At 47.1% G+C, this 17,607-nt stretch overlaps 1 protein-coding gene across 1 annotated transcript in view; it reads left to right on the forward strand.

Annotated features, from left to right (window-relative positions):
* Positions 1-2,387: 2,387 nt before the first annotated feature.
* LOC126547722 (uncharacterized) overlaps positions 2,388-17,607 on the forward strand; it is a 28,328-nt gene continuing 13,108 nt past the window's right edge. The window contains exons 1-2 of the mRNA XM_050195684.3: positions 2,388-2,634; positions 13,468-13,535. Of these exons, the coding sequence (XP_050051641.2) occupies positions 2,546-2,634; positions 13,468-13,535 (157 nt within the window). The 5' untranslated portion in view covers positions 2,388-2,545. The remainder of the gene's footprint in view (positions 2,635-13,467; positions 13,536-17,607) is intronic.

A 17,607-nucleotide genomic window follows, 5' to 3' on the forward strand; every position in this document is an offset into this window, starting at 1 on the left:
TACCTATTCACCCACGGAAGTGATTTCACGCACTCGCCTTGCCACCTTGTCGAGCCACGCAACCCTTCATAGAACGAAGTATTTATATTTATTAGTTCATAATATGCTGAAGATAAATCCTACCACTTATTTCAATTTTAGTCGTTCGAGAGAAACACGACACAAACATGAATTTACGCTTGACGAATACTCTTGCGTATTATTTATAATTTAATTATAATATATTATATTTATTATTTATCTTGTGTATATTGATTATTATTTTTCCCCCGAGCTGTGCGCAATCGCAACGCACTGAATAGCCGTGTAACGTAAATTAATGAAATTAAATTATGGCATTTTACATGCCAAAACCACTTTCTGAAAATGAGGCACGCCGTAGTGGAGAACTCCGCAAATTTTGACCACCTGGTGATCTTTAACATGCACCTAAATCTAAGTACACGGGTGTTTTCGCATTTCGCCCCCATCGAAATGCGGCCGGGATTCGATCCCGCGACCTTGTGCCCAGCAGCCCTACACCATAGCCACTGCGCAACCACGGCGGGTGCCATGTAACATCGCAGGATGCACTGGAAAGCTTCGTTCAGCTCACAGGGGAGTCGGTGCTTTCTACAAGCCAAACTCTGAGTTCGTATTCACGGCCGTTTCATTCTTTCCATTCTTGATTTTGAGCCAATAACAAAGTTCCTTTAATTTATGTTCGTTTTACGCCTATTTTGTAAAAGGAAAAGCTCCTTTTTTTTGTGTGCACGCCAAAACAAGTGTTTGTAATTTTTCATTGCATGCCTCATTGTACGTTTGGTCTTCACTGGATAGTATACCTGTTTGAACTGAATTGTATACCTCTCGTATGTGAGCCCGCTTCTGTAGCAATTCCAAAGTAGGGATTTTTAACTAACTAACTAACTAACTAACTAACTAACTAACTAACTAACTAACTAACTAACTAACTAACTAACTAACTAACTAACTAACTAACTAACTAACTAACTAACTAACTAACTAACTAACTAATAACTAACTAACCAACTAACTAACTAACTAACCAACTAGCTAACTAACTAACTAACTAAATAAATAAATAAATAAATAAATAAATAAATAAATAAATAAATAAATAAATAAATATCGCTCTCGCGCGCACTTCGATCAAACACGAAACAATTATGCAAGTGTTTCTCGCTCTTGACAGTGTTCGTAATTTTCACCAGTGTCACTACATAACGCTTGGTGAACGTGGCACTAAGGCGAATCAGATGCACCACACTTTGGTTTCCGTTTAATTTCACATGGGGGCGGGTGCACAGGGAACTTCATTGCTGGGTATCACTTGTGCAGTCTTCCATGGCGTTGATCTCGTTGGGTTCAGTTGAGTTGTGGATGACACAACTAAGTACGGCGTTCGTGTCCGTTCACAACATGTACTTCAGTGGCATCGTTCAAGGCTACCATTGCTTCTGTGTCTGCTTGCTAATTCCCGAACACGCCACACCATGAACATATCCACTGAAATGTGATATCGTGGCCATTTCGTTGCAAAAGGTCGGCAGGCTTTGCGATTTCTAGAGCTAATATATGAAAGGGCCTCGTCTCATGACTCAGACAATGAATTGTAGAGCTCGCTTGGCATCGTAGAATACCGTCCATGAACGAAGGTTCTCCCCGGAGATAAATCAACCTGCTTCCCGGCAAGTATTAATGGGATGCAACCTACGTTGTGCTGCTTGTCATCCAAGGGCTTTGTATTGTCGAGTCTAGGATGCTGATATTGCGCTCTACGTGGATGTGAGTGGGCAGGTACGCGTGTCTGTGGCTTTTAATTTGCGAGAATTAGCCCCGCATACACATGCTATTTAGCTTTTACACGAAAGGTAAGACACAGTGATTAAAAGACGAGGGAAAAGATGTGTGGAGCATCAAATGAACAGAAAACATTGTCAGTTTCAACCGCACGATGCAGCGCGGTTTTTATGACCTTTCAAAAGTTTCGTTGGCGCGAGGGCTGTGTGCGGCTTTTCAAACCACCGTAAGACTGAACGTAGCAATAGAATGCTAAAACGCCTGGGTTGTGCTCACCGCCTTGCTATGATGTACGACCTTTCTTCTAGCCCACTTGATAACGCGAGGGAACTATGAGCCACGCAACCGTCGCAGTCAAAGGGTGTGCCAGCCGTGTCGAGCTAGGCCGTAACTCAACTCTCGCATGATAGGGAAGGAGCGACAAAAGGCTTTCTAAATGCGTACAACAGACAGACTAACGACAGTGACGTGCTCGACACTTCTGTAGTGCCTGGTGCACATGGAGGTTTGCGCAACGAAACGTGCCTACAGAGAGCGTCTTGTTCGCGCTTGCGAGAATTCACTCAGCCAGCTTCACTCTTCATCAGCAGCAGCGCCAGCTATCAAAATGTCATCGTAGAAGGCGGTTTGTGCTAGAGCGACGATGAGAATGTGGCCAAAAGAAATTGGGAGGATATAGTCATATATAGATGCATGAACTAACCAATTCGTATTCTCCTTGTGGTAACTTCAAGATAGAAGTATGCACTTCGTGGCGAAAACTGTTTTTCTCTCCGCGGTCTTCGTGCTTTTCTTCATGACCGACCTTTCGAGCAGCAGAAAGCGTCGCAAGTAAGTTTGGCATTCCTTCGTGCAGTTCTGAATAGTCGGTTTGATGTACCTAATCTGGTGGACTACACAGTGACATTTGCTTATGTTGACGCACCCTGCTAAGCACTACAGCGGAAGTATTCCCCATTTTCAGACGATCATTTTCGGCGGTACTATTCCTTTCGCATGACGTAGTGCTTAACCAGCCAATCACCTCATCTGCTCTTACTAGAGCAGCCAATACGCGCGCACTGAAAGTGATATCGCCGAAAGTGACCATTTGAGAATGCGTCCCCATCTTACACAGACTGGAGTACAACGCGATTGTGTTTGTCATGGCTAAAAATGAGCGAGAAGATTAGGGACAGTCGAGGGGCTTGAGCTTTTGCTGGTGTGAACCATATATATATATATATATATATATATATATATATATATACATACATGGACATTCCTCGGACACACCCTCGCCAATAAATTCACATGTAAGCTCGAAAATTACACAGCACTGTATCTGACTGCGTTGACTATATTCCTCACAACTACCTTGGCTGCCAACATCAGTAACCCACAAAGATTTCATGAATGAGTGTGCTTCTTTTTTTACTAAATCCTAATATATCCATCCAGATAGCAAGTTACGCAATATGCTATGCGCTAGATGCTAAGTTAGGCCATGTGGGCAAATTGTACCAATAACTATGCACTCAGTAGTATGTCCTTCTTCAATAATATGTACACGACAAATGCACAATGTCGCGTGCACCCAAAGTGGGAAACATACGCGCCGCGGGGAGTGTTTAGCATCGGTACCCGCGCCTGTTCTTAAATATAGTCGAAAATAATACCACTGCGAACTGCGAACCGAATCTGTGTGATTATCAATGCAAAATACATCTTTGATATCAGCCTTTATAAGTTATATGAATATATCAAATTTTGTGAGCTCACGGGAACGCTAAAGTGCTCTTGCCTTTTTTCATTTCCATCAGTGTTCCTTGTCACCCACACTAGGCAAAAAGAAGGAGGCCGCCGCTTATCGCGACATTAAACATTTAAATCATCAATTAGTGACATGAAAGACCGCTCATTGCAATGATAGTCCACTAATTCGTATCCATTCAGCTGATGGTGCCTTTAAATAAATATGAACAGCAAAGAAAGCACTCTTAATTTCTATTGCATATTTACTTTCTCCTTAAGGTGGCGTTAAATACGGAATGTTTATCGGCAGCATGAAAGACACTTAAGCCAAAGTTTGGTTATATTCGCCATTCATGGGGTGTCGCAGATATTGCACATTTACGCTCACCTTGCCCAGTCTCCTGAGGGACTATTCGTCACAGCCAAGAAACTGACAATAGAAAACTTATTAGGATGGCCCAACGTGAAATGAAGCTTTGGACTTGCAGACCTTCAGTGAACTGCTCTGCGAATTGAGCTGCAAGCTTATTGTCACCATACTGATTCAATGAAGGTAGTACATTTTGCAAAGGACGTCATCTTGTTGGAAATGAAGATGCAATAAATTCAGTGGTAGTAAGAAAGCCCGTGGTGATGACACCCGAAAAAGGACAAAGAGGGCTCAACGCAGCAAAGATAGCGGTAGGAAGCACCGGGAATGAAATAAAGAGCCGCTTATTTAATGTATACGAGCAACAGCAACAATGTCGGGATCCTGTGTGTGAAGCATTGAACACCCACAGCAAACTATGCTCTTGGCATTGGCTCCTGTAAGGAATACGAAAGAAAATTATTCGGTCATAGTTAGTAGAAGACTGAAAATAAATACACCTAACTGTGTAGCGAGTAAATGCCTAGCAACAGCACTTTTGCAGTCCTATAAGGGCATTTCTCGGAGGAGCGCAGTTACAAATTCTACATGGAACCACAAAATGAGTGCTTTCCAACTGAACATTTATCCTGACAAACGCGTTTCCAAATTCGATGTGCCACTGAATGAGTTTAGTGTTCTCGTAGCACTTTTTGTGGGACACATAAATTATAATAATGATGAGGTCAGCATGCTTTAGGGTGATTGCTATACCCACAAATTCCAGTGGTCCTATCACAACTTAAATTACCTCCAATTTTCAAAGTTTACAAGTGAGTTCTCTACATATGTAAGTGGGCAACTATACTCTATGCTGGTCATTAGCTATGTTCAAAACTCGCTAACACTGTCAATAATTTTATTAGAGGACTTGCAATTTTAATTACCTTGTCGTTGCAATATTCGAATCTGCCCCCTTGACCCACATGGGTCTCCTAAAAAAATTCGCAGCATTGCCCGACAGCGAAGCATTGGCTGTGACAACAAAATATTAGACTACACGAAATAATATTCGTAGTTCTATCGGTCGTGTAAATTGCACTAAACATTCGCTTGCGAATTATATTACTTACGTGGTGTCACGGGAGCATAGGCAAACTTGACCAGATCTCACTCGATGACCGCGATCACTCGATGACCGCGAACACTCGCTGTCAGAACGCTGATGCAATGGAGAGCGCAAGCAGAAGGGAGAAAACGCTTCTGCTGTCTCTCACTTTGACGTGACCCCGAAACGTGAGATTACGCGATCTGCAGCACTGGGTGCGCGGGAAGATAGTGCACATGAAGTGACAAGCCATGTCGTGACGCTGAGACTTTGCGCCCCCCGGGTATTACCTCCAAGATTGGACGCAGGTGGTTTACGCGCTCAGCGTTGCGGACAGCCATGCGCCGCCATGGCCTGGCTAGATTAGGAGACGCGCGTTGACCCGCCCCCCGTATCGCGGTGTATGGATCCCGGTGCTGTGCTCTCGAGCTGAGTAGGTACGTGAACATGGCTTACAGCGCGTGCATACACAGTGCACGGCTGAGGGCGGCAGGGTTGAAGTACTCATGACAAGAAGGGTACCCTAGCACCCTTCTTGTCTTAGTCTCGGAGAAGTTACGTCGCAGGTTAAGCACTGATGCTCACATCATTGAGCCTCAGGTATATTATCGAAGAAAAAAAAACAGCTGGTATCCCGTACGTTCATGGGATCTCTCACAAACTTAAGAAAATAGGAAATAAACAGGTATCGATGTTGTTTTCTCTGCGCCTAGAAAACGTGCACAGCTTTGCATTAGGACTAGTCCTGTTGCTACGTAACGTTGCAGTATCAATCACAGGAAAAAGTATACAGATCATTCGAAAAGTGTAGTGTACAAGATACTCATGAAATGCGGTCGGTCTTATGTAGGATAGGCAGGTAGATGTCTAAATGTAAGATTGCAAGAACATAGCAATAAAGTCGCAAGGGGCGAGAAGGATTCCTAGGTGTTGATTGCGCACAATTTTATTGCGGCTGTATTCCGCTGTAACAGTATCTTAGCTAGGCATCCTAATGAAAACACTAGCCTTATCATTGAAGCAGCAGCGATCGCTGCAGGTGATTCGGTTAGTAAGCCGTCAATTGCAGTAACAGATAAAGAACTTCCTTTTCTCAGGTCGCACATGCGCGGTCGTCCATCTTAAGGAGGTGGTCATGGTTCCTTTGAAGTTTGGAATGCGTACTCGTGCCGGTGTTGTGCTTTGATGAGGGGGCTCTTTTGTCTTGGCTGTGTTGGTATATATGCGTGCGACTCAAAATAAAGATCACTTGGAAGTCAGCGCTTGTCTTCGTCGTTCCTGTTGGCCCTCTGTTTATGCACGCGCTGTAAGTCATGTTTGCAATGGATTACCAACTAGCCCAACCCGCCGTGGTTGCTCAGTGGCTATGGTGTTGGGCTGCTGAGCGCGAGGTCGTGGGATCGAAGCCCGGCAATGGCGGCCGCATTTCGATGGGGGCGAAATGCGAAAAAACCCGTGTACTTAGATTTAGGTGCACGTTAAAGAACCCGAGGTGGTCGAAATTTCCGGGGTCCTCTACTACGGCGTGCCTCATAATCAGGAAGTGGTTTTGGCACGTAAAACCCCATAATCTAATTTAATTTTTTACCAACTAGCCCGTAACCAAACCCTGCTTCAGGTACGTGACTCAATCATATTTTGTGTGACATCTTCAATATTCTGTAGGAACACCTTGGGCCCAATCTGCGGTTTATGCGAAACTTGGGCCATTAGCTCTGCGCGTTCACTAGGTAAGCGCCATTCGGGCTTTGTTTCGGCTACGGTACGTTTCCTGTGGCCACTGGCACCACCGCAATACTGAGCCTGCTGCCCACGCGCACGGCTAACGTTGCAGCGCACGCCGCTTGCAGAGAAAAGGCTCGAGGAACGGGTTCCTGTTGACCATGCTTCGGCATCTCTCGGCTGCGGCATCCGGCGTGTGCGGTCATTTTCACCTGGCAGATCTTACCTTCGGTGCCCTCGTATATCGGACGTTGAGCCCGCCTTATGTCATGCTCCCTTCAGCGTCGTTTGTTACAAACATCATGACAGGAACTCAATGCCCTATCGGTTCGGCAGCCGTTTTCGCCCGGGACTCGAGGTCACTACAACAGGTGGGGGCGAGCCCCGTGGTACTCCTAACTCAGCTCTTACAAAACCCGCTGTGTGGCGCCTCTTCGGCCAGCGAAATGGACAGAGCCCGTAGTGAGGCCTGATATTCCGAGCTGAGCGCCACGCCAAAGGATAAGGCTTCAAATACTCCTACATTCACAAGCGCCGCACAGAGGAACGAAGCGCCTTCTGCCACCTTTGTCTGGTAGTTTACGCTAGTAGTACACGTCACGCAATGCACCGCACGTACAAACAGTGCCCGAGGAGCAGACCCCTCTGACCTTCGTCTGGTATTTCGCTATTGCAGCATCCGAGCTCCGCGAGCACTTTCACTCGACAGCCTTTATCGTCTCTGCTCTTGACTTTCAGACGCTGGGTCGCTGTTGACTATTGGCCGTTGGGTTCCACACGGTCTGGCATCACTATGAGCAATGCTTTGGCCGCCCCGTATAGCCGAGTGTGGCAGAGCAGACTTCCCAGAAGCTTGCAGACTGTAGATCACGTGCACACTGCGATTTCCATCATACTGCTGCAGTCTTTAAGTGTACTTCCCTCTTGTACCTTCGGGAGGAGAATTCCGAAAACTATGGTATCAGCCTATATGTATGTATTGTTACGGTCTCCGAAGAGGGTTAAGGGGCTGCTTTATTGATCACCAAGGCACCAAACACCGTGAAAATCGTAGGAGCAACGTCGTCCCCCTCTTTCTCCACTCTCGCTTCCCGCGTATTTTACTTGTTGTGACCATTTGTAACATTCCTCCTCTACCAGACGAAGCCCTCGGGCGAGTCACTCCTGCTTCGAGGATGTAAACGGCTTCAGGCGGGCAACATGCGTCACCTCAGTCTTGCGTGAACAGCGCCAATAGGAAGTGAGACGTTTAATCGTGTAATTCACCTCGCTTAGACGATCAGAGATAACGAGTCCACAGCCACACGAGGTCACTGAGAACATAGGTAACATGTTGGAGGTGACTGTCATAGCATGTTTTAGAGTGGCCTTGCGCGGCCAGTGTACGTAACCAATCGCAGGTCGACGAGCCTCTTCTGCACGACACAATGTGTCCGCGATAGACAAATCGTCATGGAGAACAAAAGAAAAGATAGTGACCAGCGTATGACGAGGTGGGCGCGCGTAAACAAGGAAGAAAGGGCTGAAACCAGTCGTTTTGTGCTTCGCAGAGTTGAAAGCGCACGTCGCGAACGGTAATACTTCATCCCAGTTCTTCTGGTGTGAAGCGACGTACATTGATAGCATCTTTATCAATGTTTGGTTTGTGCGCTCGGTGGGCCTATTAGTTTGTGAATGATAAGCTGTTGAGTGTCGGAACGCAGCGGCACACGAACGCAGTAATTCTTCCACAATATCGGCAATAAATTGGCGACCACGGTCACTTACTCTCACGCGAGCCGGCCCGTGTCGGAGTATGATTGAATGCAACAAAAACTGGGAAACCTGGGCTGCAGTGGTGGAGGATAGAGCTGCTATCTCACAGTACCGCGTCAGGTAGTCAGTACACAGAATGATCCACCGGTTTCCTCTTGAAGAATGCGGAAACGGTCCGATCAGATCTATGCCGACTTTTTCAAAAGGGAAACGGGGGGCTTTACTGGCTGCAGGTTACCGACTGGAGCTGAGGTAGGTCGCTTGTGGTTCTGACACTGTATACAAATAGCCACGTAGGTGTCAATTGTTTTGTGCATTTGAGGACAGTATAATCTTCTTTGGTGCGACTAAATGTTCGCGCAGCCCTTAAGTGACCTGAGGTTGGGTCATCGAGCGTAACGCGCCGAACAGATGTGTAAAGAGACTCCGGAACCGCCTGTAGAAAGCAGGCGCCGTGGTTGAGAAGTTCCTCTTGTGAAGAAGACCATTTCGGAAGCAAAATCAACCTCCGGTTATAGGCCCTTGTGTGGCAGAGAAGAGAGCATTCAAGCTTGGGTCTTTGCGCTGCTCTGCGGTGAATGTCAAGGCATCGGGAATGTCAGGTGACAGGGAAGCGATAAGGTGGTCAAAGTTGTCGGCTTCTCAATCCGTCGTACATAGTGGCACCCTAGAGAGGCAGTCCGCGTCAGCGTGCCGACGGCCACTCTTGTACGAAATAGGGAACACATGTTTCTGTAGACGAAGGGCCCATCGCGCGAGGTGACCGGATGGGTCACGATGATTAACCTCGCTGTACCGATGTGGGAGCGGCCCGCATGAGTCCCAGATTGATCCCTCAGGACCTAAATGAAGTTCTTCATACCATACAGAGCGTGGTGATCTGTGACGATGGTGCACGGGCGACCATAGACGTACGAGCGAAACCACTGCACGGCAAATACTACTGCTAGGCATTCTTGTTCGGTCACAGTGTAGTTCCGTACAGGCTTGCTTAAAGAACGGCTTGCAAACGCGATCGTTACGTACGTTGCGTTGCGTACGTTCGTTGTTGCTACAGCGCTTAACGAGAACAGTACCGGTGCCGACGCCACTTGCGTCTCTGTGGATCTCCGTTGGTGACGAAGGATCGAAGTGCCGGAGCATTGGCTGTGAAGTTAACAAAAACTTCAGCTGGCGAAAAGTGGCTTCACACTCGGGGGTCAACTGAAACGGAGTGTTCTTACGCAGAAGATTCGTCAAAGGGTCAGCGACATCCGCGAAACCAGGTATGAACCACCGGAAATATGAGCAGATCCCTACGAAGCTACAAAGCTGTTTGACAGATTTAGGTTGCTCGAATAGTTCAACGGCTGCTGTCTTCTGTGGGTCGGGTCTAATGTCATCTTTATCGACGAGATGTCCTAACACCCCACTTTGGCACTCGCCAAAATGGAATATTTTCGGGAAATTCAGCTCAAGACCAGCCTTTTCGATACAGTCGATTACAACAGCGAGACGAGTGTTGTGCTCCTGAATGGTGCGTCTAAAAATGACGATATTATCAAGATAGCACATACAAATCTGTCATTTCAAACCGTGCAGAATATCATCCATGAATCGATGTCGCCTGTGCATTGCACAATCCGAACGGCATGACGTTGAATTATTACAACCCGTCAGACGTAACGAATGCCGTCTTTTCCATGCCCCTGGGTGCATCGGAATTTGCCATTAACCTGCTCTCAGATCCACGGAAGAAAAGTAGGAAGCGGTATGCAGACAGTCGATAGCGTCATCAATACGGGCAGCGGATAGATGTGTTTCTTGGTAGCAGAATTCAGTTGGCTGTAATCAACGCGGAATCTCCACGTACCATCTTTCTTCTTCACAAGAACGATGGGAGCGGCCCGGGGACTTGCCGATTCTTGAATTACTCCCTTTCCTAGCATCTCTTGCACTTGCTCGTTGATTCTGCTGCACTCTGACGGTGCCATTCTGTCAGGTTTCTGCCATATGGCATGCGCCGAAGCAGTGTTGTTCCGATGACGTATTCGAGACGCTGAAATTAGAGGCATTTTGCTGCTTTTCGAAAAGTTGAACACTTTCGAGTGCTTGGAGAGAACGCCCAGGAGTGAATGACGTTCGTCTTGACTAAGTGGCTTGCTGATCATTTGTAGAAGTTGCGAATCTTCTGAACCACGAGACTCTAGATGTCCATTCTCGCCTGTAGCAGCAACAAGCGCAACCGGTGTCGTGGAGGATTCGAGTTTAAATACAGCGAGTTTCATGCCACGACGCAACATTGCAGGCTCCATTGAACTGTTAATTGCCCACACACTTGCGCGTCCTTCGACTACAGACACCACGTAATGGGGAACTAAAATGCTTTTTTTCACACAAGTCAAATGAATCGGTTCCAGCGTGGCATCGAACATGGCAAGGTCCTTTCTAGAAGAGGTTACTAGAACGCACACAACAGACAATGCAGGAACGACCGTGTCCTTACAAGCGACAAAGATGCATTCATCACGTGATGAATTCACCAAGAGCGGAGCTGGGAAACTATCGCGGATGGAAAGACGCCCACTTCTACAGTCAACAGTTGCCCCACACTCCGACAAAAAATCGAATCCCAGAATAACGTCATGTGTGGATCGTGTAATAACCGTGAATTCTGTGGGAAACACTGCCTCACAAAGAGACGTCCGCTGTACAGACTCCCACAGGACACAACGCATCACTGCTCACACCGCGGAAACTCGCACCACGGCTTAGAGAAAACATCGATTTCAGTCCAAGAAGCCTCTTTAACACTCATCACAGATACTGTCGCACCTGTATCCGCAAGTTACATGATAGGTACGCCATCAACAAGTATATGAACTTTTTTCTTGAGCATAAACACTGACGGGGGTATATTTGTCGGTAGTGCGTGGTATCTTGCGGCTTCACCCCCATTGGCCACACCGACTAGTTTTCCGGCGGCGGTGAAGGCATGCGTCACCGCGGCGATGGGGATCGTGGAGCACGGGGAGCTGGTGGCGGCGTCAAGCTTTGATCATAGGCTGGCGAGGGGTAGCGTAAACCGGGAGGCGTGCATGGTGGGTGGTCGTAGAGAACGGGCGGTTGAAAGGCTAGGAAGACATGTGCAAGGGCTCTCGCTGGTATAAATGTCGGTAGTTGCAAAAGCGTGAGGTGTGGCCCGGGACGCCACGGCTGCAGCACACCGGAAGGGGTCGAGACACCTGCGGCAGTCGGAGTAACCAGGCCTCTCAGAAGGAATTGAATGGTAGTATCGTTCTTCATGGGGACGGTAGCCAGCTAGGCGACGTTCGTTGAGATAAATACGACGAGTGAAAACGGTGTTCGTAATTGGGGGGTGGTCGATATGGGTACCCAGATCGCAGTGTTCCGTGGTATTCATCGACGACATGTACTGCGTTAACTGATGGCTGCCATCGGGCCAGAGCAGCCGGTGTTTGCGTGCGTTCTGTTTATGTTGCATAGGCGTTCTGAAATTCACCGGGGCAATGAGATATTTGCTGACATCCAAGCAATTCTTCTCTCACAACCTGCCGTATTATCGACGAGAGGTCAGTAGGCGACATTGTGTCGACACTGTCCCTTGTTGGGACGTTCGACAGACAGCCAAATTTTGGAGCTATTCGTCGCATCCTCAGCGTTTAAAATGTGCGACGGTGCTGCATTGCTTCGGACACGGAGTTCAGGTTCTTTTTGCAAATCAGGAAATAGTACACGTCTTCGGCTATCCCCTTAATAATGTGTCCAACGCTGTCCTCGTCAGGCATCCTGGGATTCACTATTTTGCACAACTTCAAAATTTCTTCTATGGGGCACATGTTTACCCTGGAAGCTGTGCCCTCTGAGCCAATGTCTGCTACGCTTGCTTCTTCTTCGCGTTAGAATCGCCGAAGCGCTTCTGCACTTCCTCCACAAAACGATCCCAAGTTGTGAACAGGTCCTCGTGGTTTTCATACCACAGGAGAGCGGCGTTAGCGAGAACACAACATGACTAAGTTGCGCTGCCGAGTCCCAGCCGTTGCTTCTGCTCATCGGCTTGGAGTTCTGGAGCCACTCGTCGACGTCTTCTCCTGAGGTCCCGCCGAAGTTTGGCGACACTCGGTCGTATGGCAAGGAACCCGTACGAGTTGCCCCCACCGCATCAGTTGCCTGGGCTTGGGACATCATTTCGATCGTCGAAGGCGGAAGTCCGGCAAGGCAGCGAGTGCGGCGAAGTCCAGGGAGTAGAGCTTCCGTCGTTGGATTTGTCTTCGTCTTAGCCCCTCCACCAATCTGTTTCATTCTCCAAAGAGGTTTAAGGGGCTGCTTTACTGATCACGAAGGCTCAAAACACAGTGGAAATTGTAGTAGCAACGTCGTCCTCCTCTTTCTCCACTCTCGCTTCCCACCTGTTTTACTTTCAGTGCCGTTTTGTAACTAATATATATATATATATATGTACACACACCAGTGCAACGTGAAATTGCCTGTCGGCGTTGCAGGCACACTAGGTTATACCACTTCACTTATGTCTGGCTTCTATCTTATGACTTATGTATAGTCCCGATAAGCCTCTATAAATGTTTCATATAGATATTTCAAAACAGAAGTGCCTATTCAGATTGCCAGAGCGAAGCGAATAACTTTGTCTATCTAGTTAACCAGCACTATCGGTTGCTCCGCAGCGTACGGTGCCGAGTGTAAATAAAACCGACGGATATGAGCCTCTTGATTTTTAGGCTATGACCGCTGACTATGCTTGCCACTACTGTGCTGCCTTTCTTTCTGGTCACAGTTTCACTCATCAGAGCGTTCAATTTCGTTACTTACTTTTCTAGCAGTGTTTCTACTTCACCGGTAATACACCACGATGGTCAATGACCGTAACCGACTTAGTACCGATAAGGTTAAATAAATGTTTAAACGCATAGTTTAAGTTTGATTTGTCAATGGTAATCTTAATCACGTTGGTTTGTTTCTGTTGTCTCTATTGCAGGGCACAAACCATAAAGCTAAGAGCATCCAGGAAAACCGCCGAACTACGACTGGAAGACAACATCACATGTAAGGAAGTCTCTACGAGAGATGCTAAAATACCACTTTCCAGTGTTATTCAAGGGCCCGCAACAAGCCCTGTATCAAATTTTGACTTCACTGTGAAATTTTTTTAAAGCGCTGTCCAGAGAAAGTTCTGCTGCAAGAATTTCGAAAATGACGAAGTACCAGGCGAGATAGGGGATCAAATGAAATTATGGCTAGGCAGTGGTTCTACAAGGAGTGTCAGCCTCTGTCGCCCACGACAGGAGCTCTTACTCAATGCATCCACGACTAGCGATTGCGAGCAATATACCTATCTTGCCTTCTAGCGTATTGTAGTTGACAGCCCATAATACATTTACCTCACGAGTCGGGCTAATATTTTAAATCGTCGTCTTGCTCGGTCCTCAAAGCGCTCTCTCCTCTGTCCTCTTTTTAAGCGTCCTCTTGCTGGTGTCCTCAAACACATGCTCTCGTCACACGCACATAACACACTTGTTTATGCAGTATAAGAGTTGGGGTCTCGCATGTCAAAAGGGGTAGCTGGCCCGTGCCGTTGTCTGACTCATCCACGCTAAGGACGTTGTTGAAGGGAGGAACTTGTTCTCATCGAGAAATAGGCGTACGAGATTTATTTACAATATCTACATGAAGAGCGGAGAACGTTATATTTCATCAGTCTAGCATGACTGAAACGAAGTACTGGGGAACCGAAAACGGCTACTTAAAACCCCCTCTGTGCTCCCTAGATCCCCATGCCATGGAAACTGCCGTACAACCTTGGTCAAATCGGAGCGCCCAAAGTTGTTGAAGGACTCGCCTTTGAGGGCGAGGGTTCAAACACTCACTCCCGCACCTTTGTTTCACGGAACGCACCGAAAGGAGTGGGGACGTTAGACAGGGGTTGTCACGCTTAAGCTGGCACGTCTTGGTTCTTGAGCTGACTCCGCAGTTAGCTGCCGTGTCAGTCAAACGACCGTGACGATTACTGGATTCCGCGGGGGAACGCCGTAGAACACCCTTTTTTAGGAGTTTTCTTGCTCCAATTAGTCCGTGAAGACGACAGCGAACCAGGGAACAGTACTCGGTCCGCCAAGCGTGTCTCGCCTTGCGGTGCCGGTAGTCTGTCCGAGGGAGACGCATTGTTGACTTCACGAAGCGATTCATCGCAGCGGGCTAGGTAACGCCAGAAGGTCACTACCCCCACTGGAGAATCATAACACCGGTAAGACTCTCTGCAGAATCGCAAGTGATGCTGGATAGCCAGCTGCCCACAAACTGCTTCGCATAACGTCAATTACCGCAGTGCTTCGAATGTGCATAGTTTTGCCTCTCCCGTGTTGTCCTGCTGTGTGATGCGTTTACGGCGGCTAATTAGTACACAATATGATATGCCCGAGCTGTGCGCATTGATACTGGCTGTTGCTTTTCACCGCAGCGGGCGCGTATACCGTACAGGTGACACCGGTGACGCCTCTACACATGGAGAGAGGTGAATTTTTTTCGAGAGCAAGGGCACACGGTATTCCGTTCAAAAAACCTTTTCGTGCACATATATCGGTTTAATAATTTGCAGACATGATTATGAACGCATGACTGTAGGCAGAGCGCTTTTCTGCTTTAAATATCCAAACCTGCTAAGGGACCCTTGAATGCTGACAAAATCAGATATTTTCATTGCGGGAAAGAACAACGAAGCAAAAACAATAAAGCTTTGACTGGGGCTAGTTGGTATGGCATCGTTATGCTTGCTGCGCTATACTGTTATACAAAAGTGAAAAAAGAAACACAGAGGACAAAAGAAACACAGACACAAATGTGTGCAAACTTTCAACTGTTTATTGTTCGCTATTGCACATAAAATATATACACGAAGGGTGACTGTAAAATAATAAATATCGCAAAATACAAGACGAAAAAGAAGCAAAACTATGCACATCTGATTTAAGAATGACAAGTATGGCTAGATAAAACATCCGCCTATGAATATAAGAGCTGATTCTCCCAACGCCACAGAAGGTGTACGAAAGTGGTTTCCCGAGTCATTTTTGAGCATGAAAAATGATTCCAAAATTTCACGTGTTTTTTTAGATCTGTATCGAGCCAATCAACAGTTGAAAGTTTGCGTACATGTGTGTCTGTGTTTTTTTGTCCTTTGTATAACAGTATAGCACAGCAAGCAGAACGAAGCAAAAACACATTTTGAAATTATACCAAGGCAAAGTAAAAAAAAAAGAAAAAAGAAACAATGGCAGATTTACTAACTTTATATTATACACACCGCAGCGTTATTAAACGATGAAATATTTTCCGTAGTATTGCAAATGGTTAGTCAAGTTATGTAGCGAAATTCGTCGCCTAATACTTCCATGTGTGCGCTGTAGGCGAGAATCGCACCAATTAGGCTGTAATTCAAGAGTCTTCATATAGCGTTTTTGTGGACTACCATGACATCGTTCCGCGTAATCGTAAATGCCTTACGTTCAAAGCTTCATTGGCGATACCGGTTGCTGAGTTGGCACTTCTAAAGAGAAAAGATGGACAGGTGGCACCTACCCTTCTTTTTGCTTCTCATGTGCAGCAAGCACGCAAAATCACTAACTCCTACAATGCGAAGCCGCTGCATGTGGCTGGGCAGGCCAACACTGGCATGCGTACCTTTCGAATACCACGTCGAACATCAAGCTGCCATCTTAATGAACATGAAGTACCACGTGCGAGAGTTACAGCATCTCCTGAGCTCTGAGTATGACAAGACTACGGAGTAGCGTTATGGTACTCAACACGTAGTAGGAACTGCTCTTTCCAGTCTTCCTGCTTACATAACTGCTCTGACGGATACTACATGCGATGAAATCCTGTCTTTAGTTCTGAAGCTTTTAGTGTGGCTAATGACCAGCTAGCTGTTCGCGATTTAGACTTTAGAAGAGATCCAAGCTTGCATGTCACAATCGTGATCTGCGCACAAATCTCGTTCTGCTTGCCTTTAGTATTTTTAAAAATCCAGATCCATTGATAATTTATGCCTGCTTGCAAAGCTACTCGCCTTTACCGTATCTCTAACACTTCAACTGAGTCCTGCTGATAATCAGCTCCATTCAGAAATTAGTCTGAATGAAGAAATGGCTGTTAAGACCTGTAGCATCTGCCGTACTAAAACGAAACATTACAGAACAACAGCAAGGACGTACGTAGCTAAAGGGGTGGGCACATCAGGCAAGCTCCCCTCCACCCGCCCAGAAGGCCGCCTGTCCAGCCGAGTGACACTCGCGCTCAATCAGACTCATTGGTCCCTAGCTGTGAATCAGTAACTCAACTCACAGGTGAGATTGCCGACCTATGGTCACGCTTGATCGCTGACGTTGCCGACACTCTGGGCGATACGCAGCCTACGCTCGGGCTCAGTTAGGCTAAGCTCAGTCCCTAGCTGTAAGTAAGAGTATTTCAACTCATAAGTCAGTTTGCCTACCTATGGCCATGCCTCAACACCGATGTAACCCACAAGGCCAGAACTTGCAGAGACCTTCAACAACACAAGAAACCCACAACAAGGCCAGCGGGATTGCCATAGCCTATTAAACCTTCTCGACAAACATTCCAGCAGATAGGTGTGGGTTAGGATAGGTGTAGGATAGGTGTAGGATAGATAGGTGTAGGTCCCTTTCCGATGTCCACTTGCTGGAATAAGTGGTTTATCGTAGCTATCGACTACGTTAGCTACTGCTGAAACTACAAGCCTTCCCGCAGGTTGTGCGGCCGAGGCGGCGAAATTTTTTATCGAGAACATCCTGCTGCAATATCGGAAGTTCTCATCACCGACAGAGGAACGGCGTTTACTGCTGAGTTACGCGAATCTGTCAGCGCGTCCCAAAGCGCGTGCGGCATACTTTTGCCCACCAAACACTCTCGCGTGAACCAGAAGATCACGTGATCGACTCGTCGTGACGTAGGCCCGGAGAGGTATATTGTGCGTGCGTGACGCGTGCTTGTGCGTGAGGTCAGCAGCAAGACAACGACGAGGTTAGTATGGCGGGAAGGGTGATGGCACGAAGAGCCGATTGATTTCGCACTCCCGTCGAAGAAACGTCACATCCTGCTT

This window comes from Dermacentor andersoni, chromosome 1 (assembly GCF_023375885.2).
Source record: "Dermacentor andersoni chromosome 1, qqDerAnde1_hic_scaffold, whole genome shotgun sequence".
NCBI lineage: Eukaryota > Metazoa > Arthropoda > Arachnida > Ixodida > Ixodidae > Dermacentor > Dermacentor andersoni.